The sequence below is a fragment of the Solanum verrucosum genome, unplaced genomic scaffold, assembly GCF_900185275.1.
Source record: "Solanum verrucosum unplaced genomic scaffold, falcon-dt-bn FXZP01000110.1, whole genome shotgun sequence".
Classification (NCBI taxonomy): domain Eukaryota; kingdom Viridiplantae; phylum Streptophyta; class Magnoliopsida; order Solanales; family Solanaceae; genus Solanum; species Solanum verrucosum.
In genome coordinates, this window is record NW_026020370.1 from 730,212 (window position 1) to 747,200 (window position 16,989).

The 16,989-nt window shown below is 39.1% G+C and overlaps 1 protein-coding gene across 1 annotated transcript; it reads right to left on the reverse strand.

Annotated features, from left to right (window-relative positions):
* Positions 1-13,699: 13,699 nt before the first annotated feature.
* On the reverse strand, positions 13,700-15,148 carry LOC125838311 (uncharacterized). The gene is made up of 3 exons (XM_049517376.1): positions 14,806-15,148; positions 14,422-14,552; positions 13,700-14,314 (listed from the first exon to the last, which is right to left on the reverse strand). Exons 1-3 carry the CDS (start codon positions 15,146-15,148, stop codon positions 13,700-13,702), a joined length of 1,089 nt encoding a protein of 362 aa, XP_049373333.1.
* Positions 15,149-16,989: the final 1,841 nt, after the last annotated feature.

A 16,989-nucleotide genomic window follows, 5' to 3' on the forward strand; every position in this document is an offset into this window, starting at 1 on the left:
AATGTCAACAAAGTTTGTTTATAGTTTTCGTCAATGCAGTGCTAAAACTAAATAGTCGGTGCTTCGTGTAATCTAACACTATTCAAGAAACAAAGGATAGATAGGAACAAAGAGAATTGCTTAGTAACAAGCAAATAGTAAATGATGGAACAAGTCAAAACATTTGATGGATGTTATTTTGTAAGCTCACTGCTAGCCCCCTGAGATGGGCAATAAAAAATGTACTTGTGCATAAAGCTTGACAGTTTTGATAATAGTGTCATAGACTTACTGTTAGGAAACAAAAAGCAACATAATCGATAACTCTGCTCATTGAGGATGGATTAGGAAGATGGGAAGAAGTCACCTAACTATTTTGCATCACTAAAACGCAGACCATGCGACACCATTGACAGCTTTGGCATATGAACATTTTAACTTACTAAATAAGTTTCTCTAGTTTAGCAAATTTGAGTTGGGTTGAGTATACTATGATTCATACTGGCCCTGAACCTAAATGCTATTGCTCAGGGTAGTTAGGAAGAATTATCTAACTCTGTTTGGTCTAAGCAAGTTAATCCAGCTTGACTCAATCTAGTCAAGGCGCCGTGTCGTACATTTTTATTAGTTCTAGTCATCATGAAGAGATAGTTGCATATATCCCAATCATGTATTTTAGAAGAAAATAAATATAATGATATGATGGAATGCAGATCGAAAATAAATTTGTTCTCTCCAGCAAGTTTTCTGTTGACGGACCTCTTCAGATGAAAGAGGAATATGCTGAAGGGATATTTGAAACTCCGAATGTAGATGAGGATATCGTGCCTGAGCAACTAAAGGGTGCTTTGGATCATGATGTTAACACTCTCCAACAACTTCTTGTTCCCCTAAGAGACATTGTGTCCCGTGGCTTGAAAATTCCTCTTGGTAAGCATTTAATACATCTTTAGGATAACATATCTTTTCAACATTACCACTTCATATCGCTTAGTCTATCCCATTTTCGTCTGGAATTTTGAGTTCTCTCATTCACCTGTTAACGACATCAGTCCAATATACTTGGTTCAAATCAGATTTCTCTTCCTGGCTGTTCAGTCCCTTTCAGATTTCCAATCAAATTTTACGCACTTAACTTTCCTAAATTTATATTTATGCTACTATTCTAGTCAAATCTTAAATGGGCAGTATATGATGAAGAGGCTAGTAAATGGGAAGCTCTTGAAAAACTTCCAACGTTCGATCGTTTGAGAAAAGGCCTTTTGTTTGGATCACAAGGTTCTTGAAAGGCTTGTGAAAGTTGCAGACGAGGATAATGAGAAGCTCTTGTTGAAACTCAGGCAAAGAATTGACAGGTAAGTTGATGTATCTTCTGTCATTTTTTATGGTGAAAATATCTATATAGACGATACCAATTAGTTGTGATTAAATATCAACAATGTTGGTTATTAGGAGTCTTTAGAACTTGTTCGAGATATATACGTTGTTAGAAATTTGTGGTCTTAAATATGTCATAATGTGGCTGTAGGACTTCTGAAACTCGCTGCCTTAATCATGTCATATCACTTGTGTGGCTACAGAAGTTTCTCACGGAAGCGAAGGTAGAATAAAAAGCTAAAGTTTGGTGTTTATAAGTATTAAAATGTATCATTCTTTCTGTAATGAATTAATAAGGATATATTTTTACATAAACTAAAATGGAGGGAGTAATATGTAACTGAGACATATGTAAACAAAGTGGCATGAATAGTGAGGAATCATATAGTCAAACTGTCTTGCGTACAAACTGAGACGTTGTAGTTGTTATGCTGCTGTTTATCGAAGACTATTTTTTATAATATTTAATTGAGACGGACTTAAATGGAACAACATGGACGACGATGACTCAAATTGTCAGTCTAACTTGATTACGAGTAAACTTGCATGATATGGATCTGTGGCATCAGGTGAGTGACAGGTTGTTGAACTGCTCGAAGATTAATCAAGGAAACAAATCAGCCAGTCATTGCAGTTCCAACACTGCAACACATGTATCCTTATGTTTGGTATTACAACAATATAATTCAAAAGTTATACATGTACCAACACTGCAACACATCCTAATTTAACAGTCCCCTAGACAAATGATTTTTATGTGGAAAAAATTACAACAGCTAGGCCGGCCTTTAATGCTGTAACATGAGATGACAATTTGGATTTGAAGACCGAACATGATCTGGAAACAGTCTCAGGAACTAGGATAGACATGTATTGCACTTTAATAGTACCATGATCTGTATTTTCTCTGGAAGACATTGGCTTTTATATGATAGGGCTACTTAAATTCCTTGGAAATTTCATGTTTTGCTTTCTTCCCTGTCTTTATAAATTTTTTATAACATACTTTTTTAAGTAAGTACATAAACAGCCAATTGAGAATATCACTATATTTGTATTAAATAAGCACGTGACAAGTTGTTGATAAAAGCGTGCATTGATGTTTTTCTATCTTTATCTGTTGTAGTAGTTTTCTCGTTTTTTGGTTATGGGTTTTGAAGGTGTCAAAGAAATTACTCCGTTGTTCTTGTGCTTGTTTTCTAAGACTAGATTGATCAGTTCTCACTCATATCAGTAGGTGCAGATTTATTCAACCTTTGTAGGGTCGTTTTGTGTTGTGAATGATCTCTTTTGATACAGGACATTTTTTTTTCTGATTCTCACACTGAATTTGTATTTGATATCTGTCATTCTGTGTTTTTTCAGAGATGTGGATACTGTTCATTTGTTTGGGGTGAGATATTGCCCAGTTTCCTTGAAATAATAAGCCTCAAATGAGTTCGTATTATCTCTTTCGGGTTGTTCTGCATAAGTGTATGTTCTCTAGTGACAAATGAATCTGCATTTTTTCTTTACTGCTTGTGACCTCTGTGAACTTCTTTTTTCTTTATAGAATGAAATTTTGCATTTTAATGTCTTAGGAATGCACTGTCTTCAAGATGGATTAGCTTTGCAAGTGCTTCTTTGTTTCTTTTAGATGTCTCGTCTTTAAAATGTTTAAATTTATAAAGAGTTATCTTCCAGTAGTCCATTTATGCCTAAAGAGTTGTATCTGCAATGCAACCTGGTATGGGTTATGCAGCAGGAGGGCTCTCTGTTGTTGTGTGTCAAAAAGTGATGGGAATGGAGACACGTTAAGCATTATTGCTTCAGCCATTTGAGCAGTACTGCTGCCCTCAGATGCTTAGGGATTTTTCATTGGAGATTTATGACAAGAGAGAGCTTCAGTTTATGGTTGGTTTTGGTTCCAGTTAAAATGATCAAACTTCCTCTTCTGAATCGTGATTAGGGTTCTGATAAGCATCTACCTGTAGTTTTTCAGAAGATTTTTTTTGCCTAATTCATAGTTGCTTTAGCATTTGGCTTGTAAATTAAGTTAGAAACTAATCCCTCCTCCAGGAAAGGAGGTTTCTTGAATGTCAACTTCTTGTTGATAAAAACGTGCATTGATGTGTTTGGCATGTTACTTTATTGTTATGGATTAGATTAGTTTGGCTTATTGTGAATTTGAGCATATTAAAACACTTGATTTATTTCACTAACTTATAATTTTATTTTGAATGTGCAGGAAAATGCTGGTAATTGAATTTGAATAGTGGCATGAAGTAAACTCAGTGAACGATGAAGGGTTTTTGTACTATTGTCATATATGTTTGAATTCATTTGGTTGTGGAATTTATTGATTGTAGAGATCTTTAAGCAATCGCTTTCTAAGTATTGGTTGTACATGACATGTTTCTCGAAGTTTATTTGAAATATATAGCTTCGATTTATTTATTAGCTAATTTTATGCTTTAGATCACTTATATATTTAATTATGTGATTATTGAATATATGCAAATAAAAATTATTATTCTTAAAAATGAAAAAATTGTGGCTACAAAAATTCTGCACAACATTGCCACACTTCAAAAGTGTTGCTATAGGGACGTCCAAGTTACACTTTGTAAGTGTTGTTCTAGATGGGATATAAAAGGCAACATTTCTTAAGTGTGCCCAATAACAAAGCAAAGGCCACGCTTTTAAGTTTAGTATAATGAAACAAAAGGTGTTGCTAATGAATTACTATAAAGCGTGCCCTTATACCTCTTTGGCCACGCTTATTAAGTGTAGCTGCTATGGCGACATTTAAAAAGTGTGGCCTAATGTCAAAGGTTATGCTGCTTTTGGCCACCCCCTAAAAAGCGTTGCTTAAAGTCCAAAAGTGTAGCCTTTTATCAAAGGTCACACTTTTTGTTAGTTTAGGCTACACTTTACTGGGGTGGCTAAAAGCCTAAAATGTTGTCGTGACCACACACCTTGGTCCGGCTACGGGTGTATGCTTTACTAACCCTTACATTTACCCCAGATTAGTCATCACATCAATGCATGGCTTGGTTTTCACCCTCACTCCAATTGACATTAGTCTATTAGATAGCATCGACTAAATCTATGTTGTTAATTCTTTTCTCATTCAGTACCTCCTTTGTCCGACAAGTAGAAACGAGGCGAGTTCTAACGTTTGCAACTGTTAAAAAGACTTCTAAGCGAAAGAATTAACAGTACATGCATAAACACGACACAAGAATTACTTAATTATTATTTATACTTTGTTAATTGCTCATGGTTCCGACAACCCTAGTTGTGGATTTAGCTACTCATGCATGAGAGTTCACAATTCATAATTAGATAAGAAAAATTCATGAACTTACAAGTAGAATTGATGAAACCCGAAATCTTCAATTGAATTTCAAAGTGAAAATCTTATAAAACAATATTCGGAAAGTTAATTGCTAAGAGTTTGCAAATTAATTCCCAAAGAACAAAACTAAAACTTTAAAATAATGTCTAACCCCCAAAAACGAGGATCAAAACTCCTTTTTATAGAAAAAAAGTCCTAAATAAAAAAGGAAACAAAAGAAGGAAATAAACTGCTGGAACGCGGCTTTTGTCAACGGCACAACCTATGGACCGAGGTCACCCTCCGTGGTTCAACACTTAGAAACTTTCATCAGGTACTGGAAAATCAACTCCCAGATCATCAATGACGGATGCGCGGGATAAACCGTGGGTCGACCTACGGTCCGTCATATACTCTGTGGTTTCATACTTGATAGGACTTCCTTGATGTTCCACTTACGATGCATCACCTATGGTCTATGGACTGGACTACGGTCCGTCCTGGATTTCTGTGGACTGAGTAGTGGAACTTCAACCCCCAGACCAGTACCTACGACTACCCATCTATGGCCCATCGTTGGACCTACGGTCTGTGGGTCACTCCGTTGGTGGCTGCTTCTGCACATTTTCAGCTCTCAACTCCATCAACTTCATCCAAGCCTGTTTCCTGCAAACATTATTTTTAATACAAAATAGCCCTAGACACACACAAACTCTAAGTGAAACACATAAAAAATAATGTAAACTCACGTATATCAACACCCTCAAGTTAAATTTTTCATTTGTCCTAAAGCGACACACTACGAGTCTAAACGACACTTATGTAGAAGCACTCATACAAACTCAAGCAATCACATGGCTTTATCAATCAATTCCATCACATTAGTGCAAATATTTTCTTCTAAACTCAACAAGCTAACTTATGCGGATCAAAACATGACATAGATTGACCAATAGACACCACAACATACACTTTTCACAATAAAAAAGGTACCGATTCTCCAACAATATAACTAGAGCCCTCACTTCAAAAGAAATCCCTTTTTCACACAATAGATATAAAGTTCACATTTAATGATTCATTCAACACTCATGCTCAGAAGTGACTTCAAGTACAGTTAGTGCTCAATACCATAGGTTTGCCCTTATTTTCACTGCATAGACTCTCCAAACTAGTAACTAGGATCACAATAGGACTTTCTTAGCTTGTAACGTAGGCTCAGGGTCAAGTATGGTACATTTGGGTACTTTTTAGTTACTATTCTACCCTCCTTGACATTACATTGACTTTTTTCCTCTTTCATCAACCAATTCTTGACATCTTTTCATTTTCTTTTCTTTCCCTTGACTCTCTTCAACACAGATGTGACTTTTGACTTTATAGCTCATATTTTTCACTTTTCTTCTTTTTCTTTTACTTCATTTTTCTTTGTTTCTTTCAGCACTTTTGTCATTCATCTTTTTTCTTCTTTTGAATAAAGTCACATCTTTTTCTATCTTTTCTTTTCTTTTTCTCTATTCAAAATGAAACTCTTTTCATGCCCTCTTTTTTTTGGTTTCCTTTTTCATAGCCACCCATAACTTTAGTATTTTGCATTAGTTGAGGTGCAGAATATCTGATGTCGGACCGGGGCAAAGATCAAGGTAACTTTTTGAATTAGCCACCCTCAACTTAGGCTTTTGGCCTAAGTCAAGGTGCACATGTCCAAGGAGGGACCAAGGCTAAAACAATTATTTTAGGGAAGGTGAGTTAGGTGTATTAAAAGAAGTGGTCTACATTAGGCTCAAATATTTGGATCAAAGGGAACATTTATTTCTTTTGGTTCCATCATTTTAGGGTTGAGTGTACTTATTTGAACAAGGGCCTATGATCATTTCCTAACTTCTAGCCTAGATTATCTTAGCAGGACCAACGGGGTAAGTTCTAGATTGGCACATACTGTATGAACATTCAAACTTTTCTCACACACACATGGCACATTGTTACCCAGTTCAAGTTTTAGCTTAAGTTATGAGGTAAAATCGGTTCCTTATCATGTCATATTGAGATCTAACACATTCAACTCATAAAGCCTATAGATCTTGCAGATTTCAAAACATTTGGATGGGTATCAATTTCATGCTATTTATGCCATCATGCTTTCATTCTTCTACTTACTTCTACACATACATTCCTAAACATGCCGGTTCAACATAAAAGTAAATAGTCCCTTGGGGAAAAGAACAGATGCAAGAAAACTCTAGAGGAGGATTATGAGTTGGGTTACTCAGACTTCACCTTATAACTCAAAATCCATTTACCCCACCCCTAAAAAAATAGGTGCAACTGCTCTTAATGCATAAAAAAATAAAGAGTAAAGCTTAAGGTAAAGCAAATCTGTGGCGTAATTGCACCGAAGACCTTTGAAGATGCTGGTGGGTTTGGTTTCCTAGATCCCACTGGATCAACACTCGGGATGCCATCAATAGCACCCTAACCAAGCTTACGGTGAAGCAAATCAGTAGTGCTCAAAATACTAGATGGGCCAACTTCCACTATACAGGCTCGCTGTTGCATCCTCTCCTCATCAAGAATGGACTGCCGATGTGCTATCTCAATTTGCTGGTACTCCATCTTCTTTGAGCGATGAACCTCCTCAGTGTCAGAATTCTAATCATAACGAGGGTGCTTCCCAATAGCACAGAAAGAGTCAGGTGGTGGCATAGAATTGACTAATAAGGCAGTCATCACCACATCATCTTCCTCCGCTACAGGGGTTTCCTCTGGTGCAGGCTCAGAAGGGGCTAGTAGGGCAACAACATCAGCACAGAGGCTAGCCAACTCCATCTGGAAAGTGGACACATCAATGGCAGGGGCAAGGCTCTTTAAGACTCTCAACTCGAAAGCATCCAGGTGCTTATGAACGGCCTGGATCTTCCAATCCATCATCTGCCACATCCTCGCCTTGGACATATCAATAGAACGCTGCATCCACGACCTCATGTGCTGCAGCAAAGTGGCCATCTGTGTCTCCAGCTTTTGGACTCGGGCTAAAGACACGACAGTGGACCCTGAAGAGAAAGTGGCACGGGAGGAGCTCTATGCCTGGCTAGTGGTCGAAGAAGGTTAAGCCTGAGCATCTGCTGCAAGGGCTAGGATGGTGGTGTCATTGGCCTGCATCTGCTCCACATCCGCAACAAGGTCATCACCTAAGGGCGGTACGACAACCTGTGGCTCTTTTCGTTGAGTAGCTAAGTTGGCATCATCCCGAATGAGGCTGATGTCTAGAGTCATGGTTGCCTCAAGCAACCAGTCACAATGCTAAATAGGCATTGAAGCATCCTTATAGAGCTGGAATATCATACATGGGAAAACAGGGTGGTGGGGGCCTTGAAGGCCCTCTTGTGGATCTCTGCGATCAGAATTCTTGCGAAGTCAATCTTCAACCCCGCTACAATGGCAGCAATCATCACTGACCGGTCCCATGTAACCACATTATCCGCCTGAGTAAGGGACACTCGATTCTGCACCAATAACCAGAAGAACTTGGCAGTGAAGCTCATAGTTGCCTTCCGAATACCTAGAGCAGGAGTCCATACCCACTCAGTATGCTCCCTATCCGTGGAAATATGACTTGCAAGAAACCTCAAAAGTGTCTCACTCTGCTAAGCATCCCTCCAAAATGTCCCGCTCTGAATGATGCATATCATGTAGTCATACTCTGTATAGTAATTGGCAGAGTGTGGGCTAGCCATAGATGAATCGGTAGATCGTGGTCTCTAAGTTGTCGACTTTGAAACCCTGCACCAATGTGGACTGAAGTGGAAACTGATTTATGTGCTTGGCCCGTTTAGATATGGAATTCCGAATGGTGGCAGCATAAGAGACATAGAATTCTCTAGTCATCTTCTCAATGTAGGTCCCAAGGTTCCGTGCCATCCACTCGCATATGTGCATCCAGAAAAAACTCATCAATTAATGGTACAGTATGGAGGCTGCCTGTGAGGACCCTGCGCTCCTCAGTAACAGTCTGAGCCATCCTTTGGTGCTTATTCATCATAGTGCCATTCTCATACAACTGATGCTGGTGTGGAATGCACCATCTATTCGATTAATCGTCGTTGGGGGCAAGCACAACTATGGTAGGTACCGGGCTGTCACCTGAGCTATCGTCCTCAGAAGAAGAAGTGGTACTGACACTAGTACTAGATCCGGACTGCTACTCAGAACCGAAAAGTGTGGCCCCCTCCTCAGACTGTAGGGTTGTGGCCTCGACCTCTACACTGGTAGAGACAACTTGCATAGATCGCCTAGTAGTACGTGGGGAAGTGGGGGAGATCCTGGTGGTAGGTGGAATGCACTCGGTATCAATGTCCACCTCAAGCAGACATTAGGAAGTAGCGACGAATTTGGACTTTCCCTTTTGTGCGTAGGTTGGACATTTTTTGGGACCCATGGTACATGTGGAAGACTTGTTAGTACTGAAACAAGACAATATGACACATGGAATAATTTTAGAAGAAGTTTTGGACCCAAACAACAACTCAAAAAAATTCCAGGCAGTAGCTAAACTGGTGACCTAGTCGATGGACTGGCAGTCTGTGGGTCCCTCCATAGGTCAGGAGGTCACATATTTGGGTTCCACATCCACATGGGGAAATACGGATGTGCAGAATGATCCCTTGATCAAACGATGGACCGTAGTCCACACCGTGGTTGTACACTTAAAGCAATTTTGTATGTTTCACTGGTCCACAGACCTTGACCTACCGTCTGTAGGTTGACCTACGGTTTGGGGGTTGAAGTCGTGGGTCAGTTATGTGCCAGGTTACACTCAACTTTTAATCAATGCACAATTTCATCAAGTAATGACTCAATTTAAGTATAAACATGAATTTCAAGACATTATTTGGTAGTTCATCATCCTTAGGGTTCCATTTACACACATTCCAATTTTTTAACATACTAAAAAAATGAACCCTAAGTCAGAACTTCCAATTAGACCTATTAATTGATTATATGGGTTTTAATTTACAACACACTCACATACCGTCATTCCAAGGGTGTTTCAAACTACAAATTCAACATTCAAACACTTGATGTAACAATCCAAGGTCAAGTTCATTGTTGTGATTTCAATATGAAATTATGAAATGGTCAAAGTTTTAGTGAAATAAACTTACCTTACAAGTAATCAACAATGGTGAGTGTGTGATCGACTGCAAAAACTACTAGAACAACGTGGACACCTAACCCGGACTGTAAAATCGCTTGGGGAAGAAAATGGAAGTGATTAGGGAAATGATTTGGGATAGAAGAAGGAGATATGGGAGATGGGGGAATGATATGTATCAATTGGATAGTGATATGAGTGTGATTAATTGATGATCATGGGTATTTGAGGGTTAAAACCGGCTGGGGGATTTGGAAACGGGAAGAGTTTTAAAAATGAACGGTTTTATTAAATAGGGGTCCGGGTCAGGTTAGGCAAAAGCCTTAGTTTGGACCCACAAGACCCCATCGACGGTCCGTGGGTCGACCTACGATCTATCGATTAGGTCTGTAGGTCACTCTAACACTTAGAAAAATTAGAGCCTAGGATCTACGGACACCATCCACGGTTTGTGGATTGACCAACAGACCATCGATGGGGTCCGTAGACCACTACACAACATGTTTCTGCAGATTTTGCCTTTTTGTCCTTGCACACGTAGCAACCATTAGGACTTTCTTTTTGCATTTTCCTGATAATTTTTAGACACGGACCCTATTATTTATCTATCCATATATCTAAAGATCTACAAAAATAAAAAAGAAAGAAGAAAACTCTTAAATTGAAAAGAAAAAATCCTATAGTTGGCTAGATTGTACATCTTGGGTTCTCTCCAAAGCAGCACTTGATTTAACGTCACGGCACGACGCACACACCTTGATTACTCAAACTTCATCAAGATAATAGGTCTCAATCACTTCTTTCACACTTTCAGATTTTCCCAAGTAAACTTTGATTCTTTGTTTGTTCACTTTAAACCTCATTCCTTCCTTGTTCTCGAGCTCGACCGCTCCAAGTGGAAATTCTTAAGTGACTCTGAATAGCCCGGTCCACTTGGACTTGAGCTTGCCAGGAAGCAAGCGCAACCTTGAGTTGAATAAGAGCACCAAATCACCCACAACAAATTCACGCTTTTCAATATTTTGATCATGGTACTTCTTCATCTTCTTCTTGTAAAAGGGGTGAACTTTCATATGCTTTTAGGTGAAACTCATCAAGCTCATTCATGTCATTCAGTCTTTGGCTCGATGAGGAGCCCCACTCAAAATTCAACTTCTTTAGCGCCCACATTGCTTTATGCTCTAGCTCTATAGTCAAATGACATGACTTCCCATATACAAGTTGGTAGGGGGACATACCTATGGGGGTCTTGAATGCGGTGCAATAGGCCCATAGAGAATCATCAAACCATTTTGACCAATGAGTTTTGTTGGAGTTCACAGTCTTTGCATGGATTTGCTTTATCTCTCTATTTGACACCATAACTTGCCCACTAGACTGCGGATAATTCGGAGTGGCTACATTATGACGAACCCCATATTTTCTAGAAATGCCTTGAACAACTTGTTACAAAAGTGAGAACCTCCATCGCTCATAATCACCCTAGGTGTACCAAATCCCGAGAGGATACTCTTTTTTCTGGAATATGGTGACACTCTTTCCCTCATTGTTTGAAAACCCAATTTCTTCCACCCATTTCGACACATAGTCAACCACAAAAAGAATATATTACATCCCACGAGAGTTTACAAATGGACCAATGAAGTCAAGGCCACAAATATCAACTAACTCAATCACCAATATTAGATTCATAGGTAGCTCTTGCTTCTTTGAAATACCCCTTCACTTTGGCAACGGTCACAAGACTTGGTGAAATCATGAGCATCTTGGTGGATGGTAGGCTAGTAATACCCACACTGCAAAATTTTGTGAGCAGTTCGGACACCACTATGGTTCCCACCAACATGCAATGAATGACACGCCTCTAGTATACTCATCATCTCAACCTCGGGCACACAGCGACAAATAATCCCATCAGAACAACTACAGAACAAGTAAGGCTCATCCCAAATAAATTTCTTCACATCATACATGAATTTTTTTCTTTGGTGGAATGAAAAATCCGATGCAACCAAATCATTTGTCAAGTCATTAGCAAAATCTCTGAACCAAGGGATAAGATCATAAGAAGCCGCCAATACTTGTTCATCAGGGAACGCATCATTGATCTCAATACCATCCTCAAACTTAATCATAGCTTCATTCTCAAATCTAGACAAATGATTGACAACTTGATTTTCGATCCCCTTTCTATATTTCACCTCAAAATTGAACTCTTGCAACAACAACAACCATCTAATCAACCTCAATTTTGCATCCTTTTTAGCCATCAGATACCTCAATATAGAATGGTCAGTATGCACTATGACCTTAGAACCAAGCAATTAGGACCTAGATTTCTCGAATGTGAAAACCACATCAAGGAGTTCTTGTTTAGTCACTGTATTGATCTTTTGAGACACATTCAGAGCTTTGCTGGTAAAGTAAATCTGATGAAGAATCTGTTCTTGCCTCTGTCCCTATACCACCCGAAGCACCACCCCACTCACATCACATATAACTTCAAACGGTCGTCCCAAATATGGTGAAATAATGATAGGTGCGGAAGTTAACTTTGCTTCCAACTCTCCAAATTCTCTTAGAAAAGCATCATCAAAATCAAACTTACACTCCTTTTCAAGCAAATTTGCACAATGGGTGTGAAATTTTTGAGAAATCCTTTATGAACCTCCAGTAGAAACCTGCATGCCCAAGAAAACTCGAAACACCATTGACAGAGATGGGTGGTGGAACCTTTTCTATTAAATAAAATTTGTCTTGATCAACCTCAATACCTTTTTGCGAAATACGATTCTCTAGAACTATACAATCTTTCACCATGAAGCGACACTTTTCCCACTTGAGCACAAGATTGCACTCTTCACACTGTTTCAGTACCTCGGCTAGATCCATCAAACCAGTCACCTACAAAAGAGAAATCATCTATAAATACCTTAATAGTTTCCTCCACCATATCTGAAAATATTGACTTCATACACCGCTAGAAGGTTACTGGAGCATTACACAACCCAAATGGTATCCTTTTGAATGTGAAAGTCCCATAAGGACAAGTGAATGTGATCTTCTCTTGGTCTTGTGGAGCTATGGAGGATTTATTATTGCCCGAATACCCATCTAGAAAATAATACCAACCCTTACCAGTGAGAGGATCCAACATCTGATCCATGAACGACATAGGGAAATGGTCTTTCTCTATCCATGCATTTAGCTTGCAGTAATCCTTGCACACTCTCCAATAGGCACCGGCCTCATTGGAACAAGTTCATTTTTGGCATTTGGTACCACGGTGATTCCCCCTTTCTTGGGCACACACTAAATAGGACAAACCCAACTACTATCGGCAATGGGATATATGACTCTAACATCCAACCACTTAATGATCTCTTATTTCACAACCTTTTGCATAGGGGGATTCAATCTCCTTTGGTGCTCAATACTTGGCTTACTGTCCGGCATGAGTTGGATTTTGTGAGAACAAATGCCTGGTGAAATACCAATAATATACGCAATAGTCCATCTATAGCCCTCTTGAACCTCTTCAAAACAGCAACCAAGGCCTCAACATGATCCTCGCTCAAATCCGCAGCAATGATTACTGGTAAAGTGCTATCTCTCCCAAATAATACATACCTTAAGTGTGAAGGTAGAGGCTTGAGTTCCAGTTTTGGAGGTTCTTCCATAGACGATTTTCCAGGTGGGGATTTATGATTCTTCATATCTAACTCCAATCTTTTTGGTTTGGAACATAATTCGAATCTATCAAGTACGGCAACCAATTCATCATAGTCTTCAATACCATCACCATCAAAATTCATCATTATCGCTGCCAGTGCATCAACACCCTACCTCTCTTCAATAGACACTTCAGAACCTCATTCCGCAATGTAATTCACCACCGATATCGACTTAAGATCACGTTCCTGCTTCATAGACCAACATATATTAAAAGTTACCTCATCATTATTCAGTAAGAACTTCATATGCCCTCGTTCCATATCGATCAAGGCACTTCCAGTGGCAAGGAATGCTCTCCCTAAGATGATAGGAACCTTAAACTCGACCTCACAATAAAGTATCAAAAAATCCGCCGGAAAAATGAACGACTCCATTTTCACAAGGACATCTTGGAGAACACCAATGGTCTTCTTCACAATTCTATCGGCCATAAGTAGATACATCGCAGTCGGTTTTGGAGCTCTTAAACCCAACTTTTTATAAATGGACAACGGCATCAAGTTAATGTTGGCACCCAAATCACACAAAGCTTTTGCAAAGTGTAACATCCCAGTGATACAAGGAATATTGAACACTCCAGGATCCTTTTTATTTTGCACAAATGACCTAGTAGCAATAGCATTGCAATGTTGCAACCTCTCATCATTCTCGAAATTGACAACCCTCTTTTTGGTCACCAAGTCCTTCATGAGTTTACCGTACCCAGGCATTTGTTCTAAAGCTTCTATCAATGGGACATTGATGGACAATTGCTTCAACATAGTGATGAACTTGCAGTATTTTCCTTCTTCAGTCTTTCTCACCAACCATTGTGGGAATGGAGGTGAGGACTAGTCATAGGAACAACTTTTTGGGTCACCTCAACTTCCTTTTTAGCACTATCTTTTGCGACTTCAGTAACCTCAATCTCATCTTCATCCTTCTCTAACACATTTTCAACCTCAGACGGCATAAGGGGATCAATGGTTTGCTTTCCTCCGTGAGTGGTGACTGCCATACAAGGCCCATAATTTTTCAGATTTTGGGTGGTGTTGCTAGGAAGTGTGCCAGGATGACGTGGATTTGCATTTGTGGACAACTAACTAAGTTGTTGCTCAAGTTACTTGATCAACACTGCATGGGCATCAACTTTTTTGACCGCTTCCAGACAATTCATTTTGCATCTCTTTCACATTCTCATCAGTAAAATCAAACCTCTTCATCATCTTTTGCATCATATCTTCAATGTGTGACATAGTATTACCATTGTCTCTATTACCAGGAGGGACATAGGGACCAACCTTATCATTCATGTTGCCATAATTGTTCTGGTTGTAATTGTTGTCGTGATTGTAGTTCCCATCTCGGACATAGTTACCTTCATGGTTGTATTTCCCCTCACGGTTGTATCTTCGATAGTTCCAACCTTGGTTTCCTTTACCTTGGCGCCAATTATTCGAGTTGGAACCTTGGGCGTTGGTTCGAACACCCCCCGTCTGATCATTCACCAAGTACGCATCCTCCTCACAGTAACACTCCTCAACTGATGGTAGTGGAGATCTAGTCAGATAATTCACAAAATTTACCTTTTTCGCACAACCACTCATATGTTTCAATACCAAACCCAATTATGTTCTCATCTGTGCCATCTCTTCCCGAATGTCATCACTGGATTGGTTGGGTGCGGTTTGGACAACGAAAGTGGTCCTGCAAGTATTTTCCTTTCTAGTGCTCCAGGCTTTGTTGTTTTGGGAAATCCTTTGAAGTTTCACAGTAATCTTCTCAAAATTACACTCACAATAAGATCCTCCAGTAATTGTATCTAACACATCTCTCCCATTTTTCATCTTGTACTCTATAGAAATACTCCTTCAAAGACTCATCATCGATGTGGTGGTTTGGAACACTTTTGATGAAACTGGTGAACCTATCCCAAGAACTACTTATCGACTCTCCTAGTAGTGTTGTGAAGTTGTTCATTTTATCTTTATGGTTTAGCTTCTTGGACAGCAAAAAGTATCTTGTTGTGAACACCTTGTGCATTTGGTCCCATAAATAGATCGAATTGTATGGTAACTCAAAAAACCACTCAACAACATTTCTAGTCAGTGATAGTGGTAGGACCCTCTGACCGACGACATCCATATCTAGCTCCGGTCGTCCGACATAACTTTTGCAAACACTGGTAAATTTCACCATGTGATCATAAGGATCCTCCGAAGACAACCCAACAAACAACCCTCTCGTTGTAAGGATCTATATCAGACTGCGGGTTACTACAAATGTATGAGCTGGAGGTAGAGGTGGAAGAACAATAGGCCCATTCGATGTAGTTTCATCATAATCAGCCTTGTAATGCTCATGAAACCTCAGGGCCGACAGATTTTGAACCCTTTCTACATTACCAATTAAATTACAACCATGAACCTGAGTGGGTACATTAACAACTCCTGGAGGCTGCAACTCTACTCCATCTTTTAAACCCTCTCTGTTTGGATTGTTGTGGACCCCCTTGATTATTCATTTTTCTCAATGTTTTACTCAACTCTGGATCGTAGTGGGTCAATGGTTTGCCTCAACTCTGTGTACTTAGCATACACTAAAGTAGAAACCTGTAGAAGACAAAAACAAAAACAAAACATAAAATTAGGAAACACTTGACTAAAGTTCAATAATATAGTTAAACTTAATCTAAAAGCCAAATTCCCCTGCAGCGGCGCCAAAATTTGATACGCTCAAATTACACCTCCCTAAAGAAGGATAAACGATCGTTATCAAGTAAAAGAACCCAACTTGTAGGTTGGGGTCAATCCCACGAGGAATATGGTTTAGACTTAACTTTAACTCACTATTATATCAATTCAGTCAACTTATTTCTGAGGAAAGTAAACAGGGGGGATTCGTAAATACGTAACATTTTATAATGCTTAAGTAACAAGTAAACACAATTCACACTTTGGTTTATCAATTAGAGAAAGAAACTAGGGTATAAGTGTTCCCCACAAGCTCTAAATGCGGTAATCCTAATAATAGTAATCCTTTACTAGTGCTTTACATGCAAAGTTGGCAAGTTAGATATCCCTAAGTGATTGGTCCTCCAAGTAGGGAATCTCACCATGTACTTTGGTCCGACTACTTATGTACACTTTACTAACCCTTACCTTTAACCTAGATTAGTCATCACATGAATGTATGACTTAGTTTTCACCCTCACTCCAATTGACATTAGATTATTAGATAGCATCCACTAAATCTCTGTTGTTAATTCTTTTCTCACTACCTCCTTGGTCCGGCAACTAGAAACGAGGTGAGTTCTAACGTTTGCAACCGTTAAAAAGACTTCTAAGCGAAAGAACTAACAATACATTCATAAACACTACTCAAGAATTACTTAATTATTACTCATACTTTGTTAATTGCTCATGGTTCCCAAAACCCTAGTTTTGGA